This window comes from Ceratotherium simum, chromosome 14, assembly GCF_057802395.1.
Source record: "Ceratotherium simum simum isolate JZ-2026a chromosome 14, ASM5780239v1, whole genome shotgun sequence".
In the NCBI taxonomy this organism is placed as follows: domain Eukaryota; kingdom Metazoa; phylum Chordata; class Mammalia; order Perissodactyla; family Rhinocerotidae; genus Ceratotherium; species Ceratotherium simum.
The window spans coordinates 8,105,248-8,128,813 of record NC_141913.1 but is presented as its reverse complement, the minus strand read 5'-3'; the positions used below and the strand labels follow the sequence as shown (position 1 = coordinate 8,128,813).

The window sequence follows — 23,566 nt, the reverse complement described above, 5'->3', positions numbered from 1 at the left end:
TTGTCTTCCTTACCAACTCACTATTGTGACAATGTTCTCTGTCACCAGGGTCATTCTTATTCAAGTGTAAAACTTGACCTACCTCTCTCTGGAGGTTGATGTCTGCTCCTTGCAGAACCAGTTCCCTCACACAGGCTATGTGACCAGCGTAGGAGGCGACCATGAGGAGCGTGGTGCCATGCTGGATGGAGGAGAAAGAGAACAGTTAGGCCATCGTATGTCAGAGAGGAATCCTGGAGAGGAGGCTGCAGAGATGTCAGCTCCATTCAGGACATGTCCAAGCACAAAATTTCCTGCAGTAATAAAAGTGTCTCATGAATAATCTTTTTTTTTTTTTTTGTGAGGAAGGTCAGCCCTGCACTAACGTCTGCCAATCCTCCTCTTTTTTTGCTGAGGAAGACTGGCCTGGGCTAACATCCGTGCCCATCTTCTTCCACTTTATATGGGATGCTGCCACAGCATGGCTTGCCAAGCGGTGCGTTGCTGCGTGCCTGGGATCGGAACCGGCGAACCCTGGGCTGCCGCAGAGGAACGCGTGCACCCAACTGCTTGCGCCACCGGGCCGGCTCCTCGTGAATAATCTTATGGTGCAGACTACACGAAAAAAAGCAAAGCGACAAATTGCTGAGGCTGGAATTTTCAATTTAAAAATTCACTTACTTCCATTGCCTTCAGAGATGCAGTCCAACTGAACCAGGGTTGCTGCATTTTAACGCAGCAGTGATGTAATGGTCTCATTTTATGATTCATATTAAATGATTCCTGAGCCAAAACACTGTTATTAATGCAACACATGAGTTAAGTGGTACCAGTTGTTTTTATGCATTTAGAAGTCTTTTATCTTCAAACTGATTCAGGTAAAGATGAAAGGCACCTCGATGAAATGAAAGACGACAGAAGTAAGAGTCAGGAGCCCTGGGATCCAAGTCCACCTCTGTCATCAACCAACAGTGTAACCTGGGGCGAGTTGCTTACAATTCCCAAGGCTCACTTACTCATCTTTAAAGCGAGGGGTTGGACAGGATGATCACCAAGGTCTCTTCCAGCTTCAAGATTCAAGGACCTGAGGCGTACCATCTGACATGGACCCTTCCAATTCAAGTAGACTTTGCAGTTTAATTTACAGTTGGGTTCAACTGAAATTGTAATCTGAACGACCACCTCTGCATACTCAGCCACTTGCCTTTCAGGAGTGGATGACAAGAGAGAGAGACACAGTTCTGCACGTGAGGAAGGCTCACTAGGTATGGGGGGTAAGTGACACTTAGAAGCCTTGTGTTTTTTACATCTGTGGGATTTGTAGGAAGGCAGTATAGCTGAGGGTCGCTGACGACAGAAGATTCCTTGATTTAAAACCAACCTGAATAGACAAGCTATGAATGTATCCCTTACATGAGAGGTGAGAAAATTTTTTTATCATGGGTCCCATTGGTCTCAAAATACAAATCTATCATGATCCAGCGGAAGCACAAAGCACTTAATTTGGATATTTAAAAAAGAAAATAAAAAATGTTAGGCTTATCTGTTTTAAAGGAAGGAAAGAAGAATGAAACAAATAATAAAAATGCTTCTTACGGATAGTATTTCAATTCTACATCATGGTCAACTGAGAAAAAGTCAGAGACTGGGACAAAGGAGAAAGAGAATGAAGAAGTGGTGTCTGTTGATGCATTAAGTTACACAAAAATCCTTCCTTTATATTCAAAACCTATTAGCTTGACTGATTTTAATTCTCTAAAGATTGTTTACATCATTTCATTGCCCGATGTTAAAATGTACCTTTTAAAAACCAGCTGATTCTGAATAGAAGATATAATGGATATAAATGTAGTGAAGACCACAACAAACAAGACAGTGAAAAACACACATTCACGCATCTAAAAAGCCTAGAAGAACCTTGCCATCACACATCTATGTGGCAAATGTCTGTCAGAGAGATGAGCAAAGCAAAAAATGTAAACATCATGTGAAGACAGCATTAATCTAGGAATGGAAGATGAACGAGTGTCAGCCAGTCAGAGCTTTGCCATATAGTGGGTGGCCTGGAGATAATGTATTTGCTCTTTAAAACGCTATTTGTTGCAAGAGTTTGAATACAGTAACACTTGAGGTTAGGAGCAGTTCCCAGGAAAGCCCCTGGCCTCTCCTTGCATTCTAACACCTCTCACAAGCGTTCTAGGTGATCCTCAGGCTTGGCCCCAGGAGCGAGGGCAATACCAGCTGAGAGGTCATTCACCACCAGAAGAAACCATCCTGGAACCCACACTCTGTGTTCAGGTGGCACGTGGAGGAGGCAGAAACCCACCCAGTGAAATTTCGAGGGGAACAAAGGCCTGCGCTGTTGCCAAACATCTCCCTGCTTCTGTCACCACCAATCTTGGAGGCCCTTTCAAAACAAACGAGCCGTCTGAAATTACCATCATTTAGACTTGCTCCTTTGGGTAAGGAGTCATTTCTCCAGAAAGCTCCTGATAAAATGACTTTTTGTTTTAAACAAATACGTTAAACTATAGACATATTAGTAACTGTTCACAGAAGAAAATTTTTTTAAGAATAGCTACTGATCGGGCCCAGCCGGTGGCGCAAGCGGTTAAGTGCGCGTGCTTCCCTGCGGCGGCCTGGGGTTCGCTGGTTCGGATCCCGGGCGTGCACCGACGCACCGCTTGTCGGGCCATGCTGTGGCGGCGTCCCATTTAAAGTAGAGGAAGATGGGCATGGATATCAGCCCAGGACCGGTCTGCCTCAGCAAAAAAAGAGGAGGATTGGCAGATGTTAGCCCAGGGCTGATCTCCTCAAAAAAAAAAAAAAAAAAAAGAATAGCTACTGATCACCCAGCAGCCAGAGTGTGAGCCCTGAGGGAAAAGGAGGTGGAAAAGGACAAGCGACTTCTGATAGGGAAAGGACGATGAAGAAGTTGAGAGTAAACGGGTGCTGTCTTGGGGGGCTGGGGGCACGATGTGTGTGGCACTGTGAGTGGTCCTGGGAAGCTGGAAGTCAGGAGACGGTCACAGGGGCGTCTGAAAAGGGGCGACTTCAAGAAAAAGGGGAAAGGGGTCCTCAATGTGGTCAGTGAATGAAGCCACGGTGAAAACTGGCACATTCCTACTCCAGTTTTGTCCAGTGTGGCACTGCCACCCAGTAAGACCCAAGTAAGAATGGGATGGCCAGTTCACAGATGCCCAAGACTCCTTACCAGTCTGGGTCCTAGCGAGGAACAGATGGTACATTCAAATTGGGATAACTGGAGAAAGTTTAATAACGAGACTATTTACAAAGCTGTGCCCTGGGTGTAGGGAAACCACAAAGAACAGTGTAGGACTGGGAGCTAGTAACAGTGGGGATCCACTGCCAGCCCAGGCCTGAAGACATGGGGGAAGGTAGTGGCTTCCAGGACACAGAGAGTGAGGCAGCTGCCAGACAGAACAACGGGGGTCACTGGGCTCCCCAAAGTCCCTGTCCTCCCACCCCTGATTCCTACCAATGCTCCCATTAGCCAAACCCAACTGGAAGCCAGAGGGAAGTAAGTCCACTGGGGCAGGCTGTACAGTTCAGACTGTGGGAGACAGAGCAAGCTGGAGAAGGGTACGAGTGGATCTGCAGGTACAAACCCAAGATATCCTGCAGTGATGCCCCCAGTAGGCGATATCTCACTCTGGCTGGTGGCTGATCTCAATTACCAAATTTGTGCAATAAAAGCTGGAAATGGCACATCTTGTTTTCAAGAAATAAGCCTCCTTTGAAAAACACATTTATTTAAATCCTAAAATCAAAGCACCTCTGCTCTCTCTCTCATCTGAGGTCCTCCTGTCCCCAGACATGTGAAGTCCCGCTGAGTACAGAAAAACCATTGCCTCTAGCTGGAGAGAGAAGGGCTCTCTAAGTGATGCCTGCAAGTGGGCAGTAGTATCTATTTTTAGTTCCCCTTAATTGCCAATTAGTGTATTGATGTTTGTAAAGGTAATGAAAGGATGAGAGGCTGAGGGGAGGCATCCATTTCTCCTTTCTCTCATCCTTGTAGAAAAAAACATAACTCCCATGTCCACGGCAGCCCACTCCTGCTCTAAATTATCTCCACCTTTTCAGGAGAGCAGCTGGTTTGAATTCCCTGCCTAAACACCCTTTCCTTCTTGGAATGGGCCGATTCTGACTCCCAGTGAAGCACCACGTTCCCTAGTATGGCCACCTTCTGTTTTATGCATGTAGTGGTTTCCTCCAACGTGTTTTTAAGTTCACCACGTTACCTTGGACTTTTTGAAAAGGATAAAGCTAGCAAACACATGAAAAAGTAGATAAGCATTGTAAAGAAACATGTATTCGTGAGGAACTCTCATGCCAACAAGGGAAAAGGCGTGCTCCTGGCATGCGTCTACCGAGTGAATCCACACGTACACTGTCCCTGCAGTCCACGTCCACCCGGCCACTGTTCAGCAGCAGTTTGAGCAGAGCCAGGTTGCCTCTCCTTGCTGCCCAGAACGCAGCATTGGCCAGTGGAGTTTCCTTCTGCAAAAGCAAAATGAAACAGGATCTTAAAATTGACGTTAGTTAACATGCCCACTTCTATGCAAATATACAATACCATTCAAAAGGCGGAATTTCCAGATGTGTCGTATCATTTGAAAGATTGCTCCTTCAGCAATAGATGACTACAATACACTTGGTTATGGGATGCATTCTGTTTTATACCAGACACCTGAGCCACAGGGCTGTTATGAAGAGCAATGCTGTTGACAACACAGCACTATTAATGCCCTATTTCCCACCAATGCCTTCACACTCCTGCCTCTGTCTTTGTTCACAGTTTCCTTTTTTGCTTGAATGAATTTCCTCCATCCTTCAAGGCCAAGGCTCTGCTTAAATGCTATTGCCTCCCTGAAATGTTCCCAAATCGCACTTCACCTCTAAGCAGCGGGATCTCTCTCCCAATTTTGATCTCCCAAAGAAGTTTACTGACCTTCCCTATGCCCTCAATACTTTCTACATGATTCTAGCTGTCTGGGTAAATGCCTCATTTTCCCTCCACCTAACTTTCTTTGCTTCAGCTGGAACTTGCCAGAGGTTTCTGTGGAGAACAAGGAACTCTGGGCAGAAAATGCTGTCACATGTCCTCGTATGGATCCTTCACTCCACTGCTGGGTCATTTTAAAGCTGCAGAGTTAATGTTGGAACCATAACTCCGGAAGGAATAGAACTGGGAAACAGTTCTCCAAAATGAAAGTGGCAGACATGACTACAGTACAACTTCCTTCTCTAAAAGGGATTTGGAGTTGTAGAGGACAGTCCGTGGTGGAGAGCGGGGAGGGCAGGTTTGGGAACCGGACAGCTCTGGGTTTCAACCCCAGCTCTGCGCAAGTGACTTGGTCCTGGTGAGTCTCGGTTTCCTCTTGCTTAGACGGAGACCACATTACCTGCCTTGAAGTTGACGGTAAGAATTCAATGATGCAGGTTAATTGGCTAATACGGTGCCCAACACATCACAAATGCTAGTTTCCTTCCCTCTATCTACTTTTCTTTACAAAGTTAGAATCAATAGGCAAAATTAAATTCAGAGTAGTATTGATACTAATAAAGAATTTTGCTGGTCTCAGGAAATTTTCTAGTATTCAAAGTTTATAACAAAAACACATTTTTGGGTGGGCTTAAAACACCTATCTGACAAAAGGCCTTTCATGCAATACGTGTTTTAAGTACACTGAAAATGTATTAAACACAATACCTAATTTACCTACACAAAATTAAAAAGAAACATCAACAATTTCAGCTACTCCACAGAGCCATCTAAAATGAAAGCACAGTGACAGCAGAGTGATGGCAACATTTGCTGGTACAAGGATTGCATTTCAGAAGCCCTTCAGCTCATACACAACTGAGTCTTCTTGTGCATTCTTGGATGACAGCATCACAAAACAGGGAGTTTTGCAAATTACAAACATAATTTGAATAGTTTTCTGGCTCAGTTAGGAGGAGAAAAGTCACCTGGAATTCCAGATGGACAATTTGCTTTCCCTGAAGGTGTAAATTTTACTGTCCCAGGAATGTTCAAACCAAACTGCCATGGTGGTGTTCACACCCAGTGTCGGTGGCTTTTGCACCAGGCTGGGTCTAACATTATAGTTAGTAACTGGGTGAAACAAAGGCAAGACAGGTTTGACTTGTATAATAAATCACTAAACAATGCTCTTTTAATAAAGAGATTGCACGAGGCCAAAATGAAGTCTGGGAGGGTGAATTAGGAAGAGAATTTAATATGCGCCATGGAACAGCTCTGCTGGGTTTTCCTGAAACATAAAAGCTTGAGAGTAATAAATTGTAAATAATGTTCAGTGCTTTTGTTGTTTTACTTTAACTCCCAAAACCTTTCAAAAACCATCTGCAAACCGCAGACTTCTATTGTCATAACAAGATCTCCAGCCAAGAGCCTCTCCTGCCTTTAGGATGGCTTGGCGATTCCTCTCCGGCTCAGGCTGGACATCGTGGTTTCCTATAAGATTCTAGAAACTGAGCTTTGTGAAAAGCTGTGAATATTTCATTTTCCCTCAAGGGCTTGTTTTCCTAGGAGGTGGAGGCATGACAGAGTAGTTGATTTGGGGTAAGGAACAGCTGAGTTCAAGGCCTGACCCTGCTACTTCCCAGCTCTGTGACTTTGGGCAGGTTATTTAACTTCTCTCTGCCCCAGTAAAATGGGAATAATAATAATAGTACTTCATTCACATGTTGTTGGAGGATTAAATGAGAAAATACATGTAAATGCTCTTTGATAGTAAACACTCAAGAAAGCTAGCTATAAATGCACAGCCCTCATACCTTTTAAAAATACTTGTCCAGGCGAATTTATTTACTTGGTGACTAGCATATGCTAGGGACAGTGCCACTGGCTAGGGTCGAGGACTAGATATACAAATCAACCTTGATTTCTGCTCACAATGGCTTTATGGCCCAGTAGGAAAATAAGTCGTGTCAACAGGCATCAGAAGTTATTACAGGTTCTAGAGTAGGAAATGCAGATACTGGTGGTGAGAGCAGAGAATGGTCAATTCTACCTGAGGAAGGTGGCCAGGAACGGGTTTCAAAGAGAAAATACTCTTGAGAAGAGTTCTGAAAGATGAGTAGTGGCCTGAGTGATGAGCATCCCAGCTGGACGGGATGGTGAAGCTAAAACATGGAGGCTCCCCACAGCATCTGGGAACCTTCTCCACCAAGGGTGGACTGGAGTGAAGGGTGTGAGGGAGAGAGGGCAAAAGATGCTGTAAACGAGGCAGTCAGGGCCAGATCTGCTGTGCCATGCTACAGAGTTTGCACTTTATCCTGGTGGGCACTGGGGAGTTAAGGGAGGGTGTTTTTGTTTTGTTTAGTTTTGTTTTTTGTGAGGAAGATTAGCCCTAAACTAACATCCATTGCCAATCCTCCTCTTTTTGCTGAGGAAGATTGGCCCTGGGCTAACATGCGTGCCCATCTTCCTCTACTTTATATGGGACACTGCCACAGCATGGCTTGACAAGTGGAGTGTCGGTCCACACCCGGGATCTGAACCTGCGAACCCCGGGCCGCCAAAGCAGAGCTCGAAAACTTAACCACTGCGCCACCGGGCCAGCTCCTCAAGGAAGGGTTTTAAGGTGAGGAGAGACTATCAGTTTTGCATTTCAGGAAGGCTCCTGTGGCAGCCTCAGAAAGAATGAACTGAGGACTGGAGCCAGATTGAGATGGGTGTCTACAAGTGTTCGGAGACTGATGCACAGATGGGCAAGGGACAGTGAGGGCCCGAGCGGAGGCAACAAGAGTATGGATGGCAGGATGAGGCAGTCGGCAGAAATTTTAAGGAGCTAAACTGAATAGTTTGGGTCTGCGACTGTATGTGCAGGAGAGGAAGGGGAAGGAGTCTGGATGGACTCCCAGGTTTCTGGTTTGAGTGCCTGGTTGATGTGGTGCCATTCATGAAAGTCAGAAATACCGTATGAGGGACAGGTTTTCGGAAAAAAATGATGAGTTCAGCTTTGAACGTGCTGAGTTTTAAGTGCCTCCAGGGTATCTAGGTGGAAATGTCTAGCAGAAAAATGTCACACTGTGGCTGACACATTTATTGGAGGGCAGGGCCCCTGAGCTAATACTTACTAAGTGCTTACTCTGTACCACTTGGCATATCTTCTGCATAAACTAAGGTGAGGAGCTCATTTAATCCTCACCGTAGCTCAGTGAAGCGGGTACTATTACTATTCCACTGCACAGACGAGTCAGTGAGAAATGACAAGGCAGGCTTCAGGCCCTGGCAGGCTGGTGCTTGAGGCTGCCCTTTCAGCCATCACACGGTTCTACCTCCTGCAGAATTCTCCTGTAGACAGCGAGGAATAAGGCAGTGTTGACCCCAATGACCTCCTTCCTATCCTCATTCCAAGTTCCTCTTCTGCCAAGATGGAAAGTCCCCCAACCTTCCTTCTCTTTGGGGTCTATACACATTGCCTGGATAACTTCCAAACCTCCCCTGGGAACAATATGCACATAATCATAAATGCTGTGGAGTGGAAAGGGGGCAAGCCCTTTTGCTTTAAAGAAGATGCATGCAGAAATGCCTCACACAAATTGTAAAGCACTTTACCAATCGTGCTATTACTATTTAACCTCTTTCTTGATTTTTCTGATCTCTACAACAAGGCCAGTGAGCCTCCTTCAGGCCTGATGGTTATGATATTATGAGTAACAGCAATGACGATGACCTACGTTGAGATCTTGCTCTGTATCAGGCAGTGTGCTAAACACTTTTACCGCTCAAATGCATTTAATTACCAGAACAACTTCATGAGATAGGTGTTAGTATTATTCCCATTTTTAAGATGAGGAAACTGAGGCACAGAGGTGAATTACTCTTTTTGGGCCCAGAGTCTGAGATCTTATATATTATACCCTATAAGAAAATCTGAGTATAAACTTCCACACATACCATATTTTCTTCTCTCCCTCCCACTTTACTGCCAGAATTTTGGCTAATACAATGCTCACTGGCACACTATCAGAAATTAAGTACAAGAGGGAAGGGGAGAGGAAACAGAAGGGAAATTGTTACTTGTATAGAACTGAAATTCTGATTAAAAGCTAACAGAGGGTAGAGATTTAAACTATTGATTTTAAAAAGGGTTTACAATAATGTGGATTTCAATTGTGTACTATAATGATGGATTCAGACGCCATGTGCAGAAGGATGTTTTTGAGATGTCACTGACTAATCCACTGTCCCACTTTGTGCTATTTCAAATTTTCAGAATGCTTAATAAACATTAAATAAGTGTTAACCCTGTGTTGTCAGTATCATTACACTTACCTAAGTGATAGGAAACTGAAGAGAAAACGAAAGCAATTTGCCCAAGGCATTCTGCCTTAGAGGTAGGCACATATAACACTAGCATTTCCAAATCAGAACTCATGACAATGTTTAAAGTCTGTTTAACACATAAATGTCCACAATAGACAAATCTATAGAAACAAAAACTAGATTAGCAGTTGCCTGAAGCTGGGACCTTTAGGGGAATAGAGTGACTGCTAATGGGTGTCAAAATTGACTTTAGCCAAGCCATTTTATTTTATTTTTTATTTTTTATTTTTTTTAAATTTTTTGTTTATTGCAGTAACATTGGTTTATAACATTGTAAAAATTTCAGGTGTACATCACTGTACTTCTATTTCTGCATAGATTACATCATGTTCACCACCAAAATACTAATTACAACCCATCACCACACACATGTACCGAATTATCCCTTTCACCCTCCTCCCTCCCCCCTTCCCCTCTGGTAACCACCAATCCAATCTCTGTCCCTATGTGTTTGTTTATTGTTGTTATTATCTACTACTGAATGAAGGAAATCATGTGGTATTTGACCTTCTCCCTCTGACTTATTTCACTTTGCATTATACCCTCAATGTCCATCCATGTTGTCACAAATGGCTGGATTTCATCGTTTCTTATGGCTGAGTAGTATTCCATTGTGTATATATACCACAGCTTCTTTATCCATTCGTCCCTTGATGGGCACTTACGTTGCTTCCAAGTCTTGGCTATTGTGAATAACGCTGCAGTGAACACATGGGTGCATATACCTGTACAAATTGGTGTTTTCAAGTTCTTTGGATAAATACCCAGCAGTGGGATGGCTGGATCATATGGTAGTTCTATCCTCGATTTTTTGAGGAATCTCCATACTGTTTTCCATAGTGGCTGCACCAGTTTGCACTCCCACCAGCAGTGTATGAGAGTTCCCTTCTCTCCACATCCTCTCCAACACATGTTGTTTCCTGTCTTGTTAATTATAGCCATTCTGACGGGAGTCAGGTGATATCTCATTGTAGTTTTGATTTGCATTTCCCTGATAGTTAATGATTTTGAACATCTTTTCATGTGTCTGTTAGCCATCTGTATATCTTCTTTGGAGAAATGTCTGTTCAGGTCCTTTGCCCATTTTTTAATTGGGTTGGTAGTTTTGTTGGTAAGATGCATGAGTTCTTTATATATTTTGGAGATTAAGCCCTTATCAGAAGTATGGTTTGCAAATATCTTCTCCCAATTGTTAGGTTGTCTTTTCGTTTTGTTGATGGTTTCCTTTGCTGTGCAGAAGCTTTTTAGTTTGATGTAGTCCCATTTGTTTATTTTTTCTATTGTTTCTCTTGCCCGGTCAGACGTGGTGTTTGAGAAGATGTTGCTAAGACTGATGTCGAAGAGCGTACTGCCTATGTTTTCTTCTAGAAGTTTCACAGTTTCAGGTCTTACATTCAAGTCTTTAATCCATTTGGAGTTAATTTTTGTGTATGGTGTAAGGTAAGGGTCTACTTTCATTTTTTTGCATATGGCTATCCAGTTTTCCCAACACCATTTGTTGAAGAGACTTTCTTTTCTCCATTGTATGTTCTTGGCTCCTTTGTCAAAGATTAGCTGTCCATAGATGTGTGGGTTTATTTCTGGGCTTTCGATTCTATTCCATTGATCTGTGTGTCTGTTTTTGTGCCAGTACCATGCTGTTTTGGTTACTACAGCTTTGTAGTATATTTTGAAATCAGAGAGTGTGATACCTCCAGCTTTGTTCTTTTTTCTCAGGATTCCTTTAGCTATTCGGGGTCTTTTGTTGTTCCATATAAATTTTAGGATTCTTTGTTCTATTTCTGTGAAAAGTGTTGTTGGAACTTTGATAGGGATTGCATTGAATCTATAGATGGCTTTAGGAAGTATGGACATCTTAACTATGTTAATTCTTCCAATCCAAGAGCATGGAATATCTTTCCATTTCTTTGTGTCTTCTTCAATTTCTTTCAGAAATGTTTTATAGTTTTCAGTGTACAGATCTTTCACCTCTTTGGTTAAGTTTATTCCTAGGTATTTTATTCTTTTTGTTGCAATTGTAAATGGGATGGTATTCTTAATTTCTCTTTCTGCTACTTCGTTGTTAGTGTACAGAAATGCAACTGATTTTTGTATGTTGATTTTGTATCCTGCAACTTTCCCATATTCGTTTATTACTTCTAAAAGTTTTCTGGTGGATTCTTTGGGGTTTTCTATATATAAAATCATGTCATCTGCAAATAGTGACAGTTTCACTTCTTCCTTTCCAATTTGGATCCCTTTTATTTCTTTCTCTTGCCTGATTGCTCTTAGCCAAGCCATTTTAGAAGGGAGTTGGAGCTGCCATTCCAGAGAATCTGCCTTGCTATCTTGAACCTTGGACTGGGCCAAAGCTTTGGAATGGGCCAAAGCTTTGGAATGGGCCAAAATGGCAATTGTTTTACAAGCAATTGTTTAAAAAGTCAGCAAGAAAATGGACATCCTGATCACAAAGACTGATGACTGTGGACTTTCTGAAGATAGAATCAATAGTCAATCAATGTTTAGCCAAGACTACCTCTCTGCCTCCAACTCCAATTAAAACTCTTTGTAATACAACCTCCTTTCTTTGCCTTTCTTTGATCACAAATAAATGCTTTGCCTCTTAAACTGGTTTGCTTTTGTAGGTTGACACATGGTGTCAGAAGTGGGATCTAAAGTAATCTCAACTTTGTGGACTGGTGTCCCCTGGAAACAGGTTCGGTACCAACATGAGTCCCCTTGTGTGCTCACTGCTTCCACAAACCACCGGCTCCTCCAATCATGAGTCCTCTCAGGTTCTGACCTCCCTCCCTTTTGGTTCAGGTCTTTGCCTTTCTCGGGGCTTCTGGGGGCAAAAGCCCAATCTGGGGTTGATCAACCAGGAGAAAATTGTCTCAAAGCCAGTTCATGGCTACCGCTGTCTGAAAGAGTTTCCCTCTTTGGGCCATCTTATAGCAGCTCACATCTATCGCCGTCTGGAAGGGTTTCTCTATTTGAGCCAGCCACAGCTGTTGCTGTGTGAGGTTTATCCTCTATCTGGTGAGTACAGAAATTCTGTATTTGTGTTGTTTGTCCAAACAGCTGTAGCCAGTGGGTCAGAAACAGAGGTAAGAACCTGAGGCTTGAAACAGGTGTCTCTTTGTCTGACTGTGCTTTAATGTGGGAATTTCATTTTCTAAAACTTCCTCAGAAGTTCTTCCCTTGAGAACTCCAGCTGTGTTTATATTTAAGAACTACAGTCCTTCCTCTGGCAAATTCTTGGCTTGGTGGACTGATAATACTAACAATTTAAAATTGCAGTGGCCACTTTAAGCCTCTTTTGAGCTTCCAAAACTTGCCTTTTTGCACACTAGACTTGAGAACCATGAATTTAAGAGAAGAAATAAGATCTTTAATTTCCAAAGAATCAAGTGTGCCACATTCCAGCACACCTGCTTAAAAACTGTGATCCCAGAAGCTGTAAATATTACAAAGAACAGCAAAATCTTACTAAGCTTGCTTCATGTCCTGAGAGCTTGGCTTGGTAATCATCAAGTTGGGGGCCCCAAAATATGCTCAGACAGAAATGTGGGTTGCACTCCATTTATAGCTAGGGTTCTACCAAATTGCTGCCAGCCCTTAGGGGAATTACATTGACCATTAGAAGGAATGTTCCAATTAGTTAAAATCATTTAAGAAGTACACTTAAAAGCAAAGCCTTCAAAATTCCAAAATAGGCTTATTGAAAGTTTCATTGCAAAAACCTAATAAAAATTTAAGATATAAGTTACCTAAAAGAAAAAACTATACAAAAGTCTAAATTAATGGCTTTACAGACACCCCATTTCTACCCCTTGAAGCAGGGCCCCCAAAATGGCCCCTCCAAGAGTCAAATGACTCTGAGAGATTTTCTGGTAACCTGCTACATTAGTCCCTTAAACAGCCAAGTGGAAACTAAAATTAAAATTTAATGGAGTTGTTTAATACTGCCAGAAAGATTTACTGTTTTTCTCAGCTGAAACCTGACAAGATATTTGAAAGGATTTAGTAATTTATGATCAGAAATTTGGCCAAATTGGAAGCTGATATTCAGAGCCTGACAGGAATTTTTTTCCTAGGCTTTCCTCCACTAAGCTGAAATAAACTATGTACCCAGAGGAAAAGAAACAAATCAAGGATAATGTAATTGGATGGGTATGTCAGTACTTGATAAATAACTAACCTCTTCTGTTTCTTTCAAAAAGCTTGTGACTACTCCAGAAACTCTTATCTGACCATCCCCGATTCCTAAGACTGAATGAAGGGGGAAAAAAGGGAGGGAAAGAAGCTTTTGGAGATGCAGACTGCTATGGAAACACCCTTGCCCAAAAACCTAATTTAAGGAAAATTTTGAAATAGAGGCTATAAGATCTCAGTTTGCATCTGTCTGTGTGTTTATGTGTGTGTCTATATATGTATGTAACAAATATGTGATATCTTTCTACTTCCTTTTTTTAAAAATTTTATTTATTTATTTTTTTCCCCCAAAGCCCCAGTAGATAGTTGTATGTCATAGCTGCACATCCTTCTAGTTGCTGTATGTGGGACGCAGCCTCAGCATGGCCAGAGAAGCGGTGCGTCGGTGCACGCCCAGGATCTGAACCCGGGCCGCCAGCAGCGGGGCGCGTGCACTTAACCGCTAAGCCATGGGCCCAGCCCTCTTTCTACTTCCTGATGGTATTATCAAGACTAGTTTATAGGAGAGCTCTGTTTAATTGGCTTAAAAACAAACCAGTGCTAATAAATTGAGTATACTCTCAAAACAATCACAGAAACTAACTCAAATGAATTTCAGGATCATCTGATCAAGGAAACTATTCAATATTAAAGCTAATTTAAGTTTGTTGGGTTAATTAAAATAGGCATGTCTTTAGAGTAATCAACATTAAATATAAAGCTTTTGTTCTACCTGGGTTTATTAAAAGTCAAACAAACTCGTTATTTCTGTTACAAAAGTTGGCAGCAAAAAGAAAAAGAATTTGATGACTGACTTTGTCTAATGTCTTATGAAGTTTTTATAGATAATCTAAACATAATTGTGGGGACAAGTAAACTAAATAGATTTAAGTAAGATAAAAATGTTTTGGGTGAACTTTTTAACAATAATTATATGTTACGGTATATGTACTTTAAAAATAACTTCAAAACCTTTTGGTAACTTGAAACCTTAGAGTTTTGCTACATTAAGTTAAATAATAGAAATTTATGGGGGTTGACCCCGTGGTGTAGCAGTTAAGTGCGTGCACTCTGCTGCTGGCGGCCTGGGTTCGGATCCCAGGCGCACACCAACACACCGCTTGTCAAGCCATGCTGTGGCGGCGTCCCATATAAAGTGGAGGAAGATGGGCACGGATGTTAGCCCTAGGGCCAGTCTTCCTCAGCAAAAAGAGGAGGATTGGCATGGATGTTAGCTCGGGGCTGATCTTCCTCAAAAAAATAAATAATAATAGAAATTTATTAAGTATCTAGATCATTTCCAAATATGATAAAATATTAGACATTAATTACTAAACATAGGTTTATCTAATTTTGCCTTCTTATTACAGAAAAACTAAAGGATGTTGAGTCTATTAGTAAACATGTCTTGTGCCACATTAAAAAAATTTTACACTACGGGAAAATGTATGTTTTCAGTAAAAGGTATAAGGGATGGAGATATTTTTGTTAAGAAAGTAAATTTGTCCTAAAGTAAAACCAGTTATGGGAAAGAGTAAAGGATAAATTCCGAGTGTAAAAAAAGAAAGTTATAAAAGGTTTGTGTAAGAGGAACCCTGAGAAAAGAGTTTTGTGCATGGTCAAGTTGGCTAAGATTGAAATGAATTTAACTAAGGAGTTTTAATATCAAAAATAAGTCAATGCAAAATTAAAATCTGGTTTTCTCTCTCTTAAAAGGAAAATGTTTCTTGGGCTTTTAGTCTGCGGTTGATAAAGAGACTATGAAAATTTTTTCTTTACTTTTGAGTAGTCTACTTAAAAAGCAGAGATTTGAAGTTGTTTTTGTTTTTTTGTTTTTTTAACAGAAACCAACATTTCTTGAGTAGCACAAATGTCAGCCAATGAGATGCATTACTTTATTAATCTTCACAACGATCTTACTTGGTTTAAGCATTTTTATTTTTATTAATTTTTTTTATTTTTGAGGAAGATTGGCCCTGAGCTAACATCTGTTGCCAATCTTCCTCTTTTTCTTTTTTATCCCCAAAGCCTCAGTACGTAGTTGTATATCCTAGTTGTAGGTCCTTCTAGTTCTTCTATGTGAGACACTGCCTCAGCATGGCTTGACAAGCAGTGAGTGGGTCTGTGCCCAGGATTTGAACCAGCAAAGCCCAGGCCACTGAAGTGGAACACATGAACTTAACTGCTACGCCACCGGGCCGGCCCTGAGATTTTAAGTTTTATCAAAATAATTTCCTATGTTCAAAAAGCTGATGGGCCGGCCCCGTGGCTTAGCGGTTAAGTGCTCGCGCTCCGCTGCTGGCAGCCCGGGTTCGGATCCCGGGCGCGCACCAACACACTGCTTCTCCGGCCATGCTGAGGCCGCGTCCCACATACAGCAACTAGAAGGATATGCAGCTATGACATACAACTATCCACTGGGGCTTTGGGGGGCAAATAAATAAATAAATAAAATCTTTAAAAAAAAAAAAAGCTGAGACCTCTCTATTAAGAAAGCTAAGGTTTTTTTTTTTTAAACTGTTTAACTCTCTCTGTTTGCCTTTGACATCTTCTGTTGTCACTCTGGTTAAATGGATTAGTCAGCATTATTTCAAAGTAAGCTTTGATCCTATTTAACCAAGAGTTTTAAAATCTTTTGATATTTTTGACAAACTTCCCAAAATTCAAATTGTAAAAAAAGGTCTTTTTTTTTTTTTTTACCTGAAAGTAACTTTGAGAATTTCCAGTGGGCCCCTGGGACTTCTCAAAGACAGTTCTCTCTTCATATAGAAAGGTAGACATTAAACTAATAAGGCTTATTTGGTATGTTAAATTGCATGGCAAGCACTGTCAAACAAGTGATGCTAAATCTCCCTTATGGATATCCTTGTATGCATATGTTATTAATATGTGTTCTAAAAATTATATGAAATTCCTAAACATATTATTATGTCCTCATATAATGTTATCAGTCATAATTCTAGTTACTATCTTAAAATGTATGTCACAGATATAACCAAATTTCCTTGTCAATTGTATTGTAATCAGTTCTTTTACCATGCCATTTTGAATCTTTTATCATTTACAGACAGTAAGCATAAGTTTATTGTTTTACTCTGATGCTTTTGCAAATATATTTCATCTTCAGAGAGATTCATGGAAAGAACTCTGACATTTACTCTAGAATACAGGTTTCTGACAACACAAAACTGAACTGGAAAAGAAATTACAGAACTCTAAGAGAGACATTGATGGCTTCATAAAACTGCTGACAAAAGATGAAGAACAAGTATTAATTACATGGGACTACACTAACCAAGAAGGATGCTCTAATGTTTTGTTTTTCCAGATTTAAAGAAGTCTTTTCTCTCTTTTTTTAAATTAATTAATTAATTTATTTAGTGCGTTTGTGTGTGTGTGAGGATGATCAACCCTGAGCTAACATCCCTACCAATCCTCCTCTTTTTGCTGAGGAAGACTGGCCCTGAGCTAACATCCGTGCTCATCCTCCTCCACTTTATATGGGACACCGCCACAGCATGGCCTGACAAGCAGTGTGTCGGTACACGCCCGGGATCCGAACCCGGGCCGCCAGCAGTGGAGCACGCGCACTTAACTACTACGCCACGAGGCCGGCCCCAGAAGTCTTTTCTCTTAAGTTATCAACTGTTGGGTAAGACATACCTTTGTGAAAGAAGTTGAAACATTTACTTTTTCTCCCTAGCTGATCCCTCCAGAATTCAGAAACTCGCAGTGAGTATTCTTATTTTCACTTAATCAGGCCAAGTTTTTAACATAAACAAATTAGTTTTACTTTGATTATCTTCAGAAAAAATTGAGGGTAACTGTAGAGAGAAAAATTATGTTTACACCTTTGTAGATATTAGATTCTAGTCCCGTTAATTGTCTTTGAAATTTTGTTATATACCTGTAGACTGGACTCCCCTGGCATAAGGCATTGTCTTTGGTCTCACTAACTGTTCAAGGTACCCTCTTTGGAAAAAGTAACTCACTCCACATGAGAGAGTCACCATCAGATCAATGTCTATTGGTATACAATCTTCTGCTGATCCCTTGTCTTATGCTCGTGTGACCAGGTACTGTAAGTCTCTAATGTCTTATACTCAAGCCTATCATTAACAGGTTAAAAAAGCTTTCCTGGATTCCAATTTAAAGGATCCTGTTGGTCACAGTCTAAAGCCTGGTGACTAGATATTCTGGAAGCATCATCAGAGGAAGACAGCCGTTAAGCCCCATTGGAAAGGATCTTACCAAGTGCTCCTAACCACTGACACTGCTGCAGAACTAGAAGGCATTTAACCTTGGAGATACCTCTCACAGAGAAAGAAGTCTGCACCTGACATCTGGTCCTGTACAAATGCTGGAGTCCTCCAAATCAAATTGACTAGGAGGAGAAGCAGCTGACATCCAAGGCAGGCAGCTTTCCTCAGAGAGCTGGATCAGGCCTTTTACTTGCTGTTGCTTCTTACCTTATTTTTTCCCTCTTTCTCTTGGAAGCACAATACTTTTATCCGCATCTCCCAATCTATTACAAAAAGAAATCTTTCTGACTGTTGGTTTTGTCATTAGAAGCTGCATTCTGTACATGAATCTAGAGAATCATTTAGAACATTTAATTACCAATCTCTCTGCCATTCCTCCCCTAATTCCTTATGCTAAGTGTCTGGAACTTCTTGCGTAACCAATCAAACCTCCAGAGATTTAAGAGGCAACATTCGTAGCTATTGTAAATACCTCTTGCTGAACGTGGGTAAACACCTCTGACGAGGTAAAAGCAGAACTAGACGGAATTTGAGCACCAGCCAAACGGTTAAATGCAGTGACCACTGACATCCCATAATTTTTTTATCTCTTTAGCTGGCTACCCTCAGGAATTGCCTCCTGGTTCAGGTCTATTCTCCAGTTTGGACTTGGAATTTTATTTATTACTATAGGAATTCTCGCTGTTGTAAAATTGTCTCTTCTGCATGGCTTGATGTTCTAAAAACACCACTCGGATAATGGTTGCTCAGCACTTTAAAATGATTGCCAAGGCTTATGTGCCTTCACCTGAGAAACTTTGAGGAACTACAATGTTTGCCCTTAAAAGAACTTGAGGGGCTGGCCCGGTGGTGTAGCAGTTAAGTTTGCATGCTCCGCTTCGGTGGCCCGGGGTTCTCAGGTTTGGATCCCGGGGGGTGGACTGACACACTGCTTGTCAAGCCGTGCTGTGGCTGCATCCATATAAAGTAGAGGAAGATGGGCGTGGATGTTAGCCCAGGGCGGATCTTCCTCAGCAAAAAGAGGGGGATTGGCAACAGATGTTAACTCAAGGCTAATCTTCCTCACCAAAAAAAAGAACTTGAGACAGTAAGACTTTGCTCTGCTCTAGCACTCTTGTTGCTCAAATGTGGCCTAAGGTTCCTAAGGAAACCACTTCCTCTCCTACGTGGGACATGACATGCTGGGAATGACCCCCTCTCTCCCTGGTGACGAGGGACCAACGATGCTTGATGGTTGATCAGCAATGCTTTCAAATGGTTGATCAGTGACGTTTTCAAAGAAGATCTTGATCAAAATATTGTGGAGCCATTTTAAAACGGAGTTGGAGCTGCCATTCCAGAAAAACTGCCTTGCTATCTTGAACGTTGGACTGGGCCAAACCTTTGGACTGAGCCAAAACAGCAATTGTTTTACGAGCAATTGTTTGAGAAGTCAGCAGAATAGACATCCTGATCACAAAGACTGATGACTGTGGACTTTCTGAAGATGGAATCAATAATCAATCAATGTTTAGCCAAGACTAGCTCTCTGCCTCCAACTCCAATTAAAACTCTTTGTAATACAACCTCCCTTCTTTGCCTTTAAAAGCCCCTGACTTTTACTCCCTAGCAGGACACTATTTGGGTTTCTACCTGAATCTGTGCTTCCCAAATTGCAATTCTTTGATCCCAAATAAATGCTGTGCCTCTTAAACTGGTTTCTGTTTTTGTAGGTTGACATGGGTATGTGGTTTCTTTCGGGGGTGACTAAAATATTCTAAAGTTGATTGAGCTGATGGCTGCACAACTCTGTGAATATACTAAGAACCACTGAAATGAACACTTTAAAAGGGTGTGTTATATGGTATGTGATCTGTATTTCAATAAAGCTATTTAAAAAACATATATGGCTTTGCTAATTTATTTTCCTATGGCTCATCTGAGTAATTTCAGCTGATTGATGAACTGGAGTTGATTATGAGATAATTTCCATACTTTCAGAATCAGGATGAAGCATACAAGTTCCTGTCTTTCTGGCCAAGGCAGGAGCAGTTTCAATCACCAAGATGAAACATGGTTTTCAGATGTTTTATCTGCTTGGGTGAGATACGCTCAAGAAAGACCCAAGTACTGTTCTTTCTCTAGCTATGTTTCCTCTATTATGTAACCTCCCTCACTGTCTCAGAGTCCAGCCCTCCAGCTGTGTTAGACTTTTGGCAACCTCAGCCCTGGCAAATAAGTCCTGAGTAGCTGAAATAGCTGTTATGTAAAGTCAAAAGTCAATGTATGAAACCCATGAACTTTATTTCCTAAAAAGGCTCAGACCTGCACTCAGAATTTGCTTTTACTATAAAAACAATTCTAACAAACATGTTTGTCTTTTCTCAACCAAAACAAATTAGGAGTTGCCAGTTGTAAAGGGCAGGTTTACTGGAGGCAAACTGATATGAGTGAGAAGTGACTGCTGACAACACAATGGAGGAGGGATAAAAAGTAGATGCAGAGGGGTCCATGTGGTTCAGAAGCAAACAGGCTTACATGTGGCGACTCTGAGTCATGAAGAAGCTAAATTGTGATTTATAACGCTCTGTTTATTCTCCCACAGACTCGGCCAACAATGCTGGGCCTTTTTAACAAAGGCTTTGGAGACGCAGGGCCTTGGGCCTACAAGCCTTTCAGGGGCCTATGAAAATGAAATAGTTAGTCTATAGCTGCAAAATCAAAGTTAATGAATATTTAATCAAACATCTACAAAATTATAACATCTCATCAACTCTATTAATTGCTAAAATTGGTATTCATAAAATATTGATGAAGTAAATAATTTGTAGGTCTGATTTTCTCACTACATAAGAATAACTGACTATATATGAAATTTGTAGAAAAATCATGGACAAATGTAAATTAAAAGTTTTCCATGGCTAAATAATTTTAAAAGCAATATTATAAAATGCTTCTACAAATGTACAATAAAAAGTCTCTATTATTCTCATGGGCTGTGGGTACATTTTAATGTGTTTGATATGATGTTAGCTGGGGCTAGTGCAGGCTTAGTCAACTGGCCTGCGGCTCTGCTCCCCTCCTGCTCAAGGCTTCCCTCCGTGCCTTTTGGAACTCCACTCCATGGAAAATCAACTCCTCTTCACCCTTAATCTAGCACAGAGTGCTTCCTCTGTGCTCCCCAGCACCCATCCCTGGTGGAGCCTGGGCCTTCTCCCACGCCAGCCCTAGGGGAGCACTTAGGGTTGGGCCCTCCTCACCTGGCTTCCAAACACTGCCCTTCTAGTCAGGTGTACAAATCTCTGCTTCTTCAAGACTCAGGCCATCCCACCTTGTCATCCTCTGCCTCCCCTCAAGGTAGTTGTCACCTCCTGATCATTCTTCCTTCTTAACTGAAAATTTGAGCACCTTCCTTTCTGCTCACCCCAAATTCTGACCTCATCCTGGACTTCACTTTACAAAACATTGATATCTGCACTCAATCTCACCTCCTTCCCTCTGACCCCAATGGAACAGGCTTTCCTCTACCTGTCTAGCTAATCCCTACAACTCAGGGAGCCCTGCAGGTGCTCTCTGCCCCTCCCCCTCTTGAGTACTTCACCACTCAGCTCAGTCATCCCTCTACTCCCAAGCCTTCTCAGTACTCCCTATCATCACATTAAAATATTTTTTTAATTGAGATATGATTTATGTACTATAAAATTCACCCTATTAAAGCATATAATTCAGTGGTTTTTAGAGTATTCTCAAGGTTGTACAACCATCACCACTTTTCTAGAACATTTTCATCACCCCAAATAGAAACCTTGTACTATTAACAATCATTCCCCTTTTCCCACTTCTTCCCCAGCCCCTGCCAACCACTAATCTTTCTGTCTCTACGAATTTGCCTATTCTGGACATTTCATATAAATGGAATCCTACAATATGTTGCCTTTTGTGTCTGGTTTCCCTTCACTTAACATAATATTTTCATGGTTCATCCATGTTGCAGTATGTATCAGTGCTTCATTCCTTTTTATGGTTGAACAATATTCCATTGTATGGACATACAAAATTGTGGACTGAATATTTGTGTCCTCTCCCCTCCAAATTTACATGTTGAAGTCCTAACCCCCAATGTGATGGTATTAGGAGGTGGGACCTTTGGGAGGTACTTAGGTTTAGATTAGGTCATGAGGGTAGAGCCCTCATGATGGGGTTAGTGCCCTCATAAGAAAAAGAAGAAACACCAGAGCTCCCTCTCTCCCCCACTGAGGATATAGCAAGAAGGTGGCTGTCTGCAAGCCAGGAAGAGGGCTCTCACAGGACACCGAACCTGCCAGCAGCTTGATTTTGGACTTCTCAATCTCCAGCACTGTTAGATATAAATTCCTGTTGTTTAAGCTTCAGTCTGTGGGATCTTCTTATGGCAGCCTGAGCTAACTAATACATACCACATTTTGTTTACCATTGGTTGATGGACATTTGGGTGGTTTCCACTTTTTGGCTATTATGAACAATCTTCTTATGCACATTGTTTGAGTTCTTGTGTGAACATATGTTTTCATTTCTCTTGGGTTACACCTAGGAGTGGAATTGCTGGGTCATATGGTAACTCTATGTTTAACTTTTTTTTTTTTGGCGAGCAAGATTGGCCCTGAGCTAACAACTGTTGCCAATCTTCCTCTTTTTGCTTGAGGAAGATTGTCACTGAGCTAACATCTGTGCCAATCTTCCTCTATTTGGTATGTGGGACACTGCCACAGCATGGCTTGATGAGTGGTATGTAGGTCTGCACCCAGGATCTGAACCCACAAACCCCGGGCCGCCAAAGGGGAGCATGCAAAATTAACCACTATGCCACCAGGCTGGCCCCTATGTCTAACTTTGTGAAGAATGAAGAAAGAGTTTCCTAATATGGCTGCATTATTTTACATTCCTACCAGCAATGTATGAGGGTTCCAATTTCTCCACATTCTTGCTAACACTTGTCATTGTCTGTCTTGTTGATTACAGTCATCCTAGTAGGTGTGAAGTGGTATCTCATTGTGGTTTTTCTTTCCTTTTTTTTTTAAATTTAAAGATCTAATTGGCTTTATTCAGTGATTCATGAATCAGGCAGCATCCCACCTAGCAAGTAGATAGGAGCTTCCTCATTGTGGGTTTTTTTTTTTTTTTTTTGGGAGGAGGACTAGCCCTGAGCTAACATCTGATGCCAATCCTCTCCGTTTTTCTTGAGGAAGATTGGCCCTGAGCTAACATTTATGACCATCTTCCTCTGCTTTATATGGGACGCCACCACAGCATGGCTTAACAAGCGGTGCATCGGTGTGCGCCCGGGATCTGAACCGGAGAACCCCAGGCCGCTGCAGCGGAGCACACGCACTTAACCGCTTGTGCCACCGGGCCGGCCCCCTTCATTGTGGTTTTGATTTGCATTTCCCTGAGGAATAATGATGTTGAGCATCTTTTCAGTGGCTTATTGGCCATTTGTTTATCTTCCTGGGAGAAATGTCTATTCATATCCTTTGCCCATTGGGTTAAAATTGGGTTATCTTTTTACTGTTGAGATGTCTATCATCATTTAAAGATGCTCAAGTCTCTACCATTTTAAAGCAAACAAACCCTTGGCTTCGCTGGATCCCTGCTGTAGCCACTGTTTCTTGCAGAATTTTTTGAAAGAGTTCTCTAACACTTGTGGTTTCCACTCACTTTCTTTTCAAGCAATTGGAATCTGGCTTCTGAACCCAACACTTCAATGCAACTGCTCTCAGCAAGGTCACCAATGGCTGTTTTGTTACTAAATTAGATG

At 41.7% G+C, this 23,566-nt stretch overlaps 1 protein-coding gene across 1 annotated transcript in view; it reads right to left on the bottom strand.

Moving 5' to 3' along the window:
• ANKRD29 (ankyrin repeat domain 29) overlaps positions 1 to 23,566 on the bottom strand; it is a 175,893-nt gene that overhangs the window by 31,222 nt on the left and 121,105 nt on the right. The window contains exons 3-4 of the mRNA XM_087438966.1: positions 4,390 to 4,500; positions 83 to 181 (exon numbers count right to left, since the gene is read on the bottom strand). Of these exons, the coding sequence (XP_087295092.1) occupies positions 83 to 181; positions 4,390 to 4,500 (210 nt within the window). The remainder of the gene's footprint in view (positions 1 to 82; positions 182 to 4,389; positions 4,501 to 23,566) is intronic.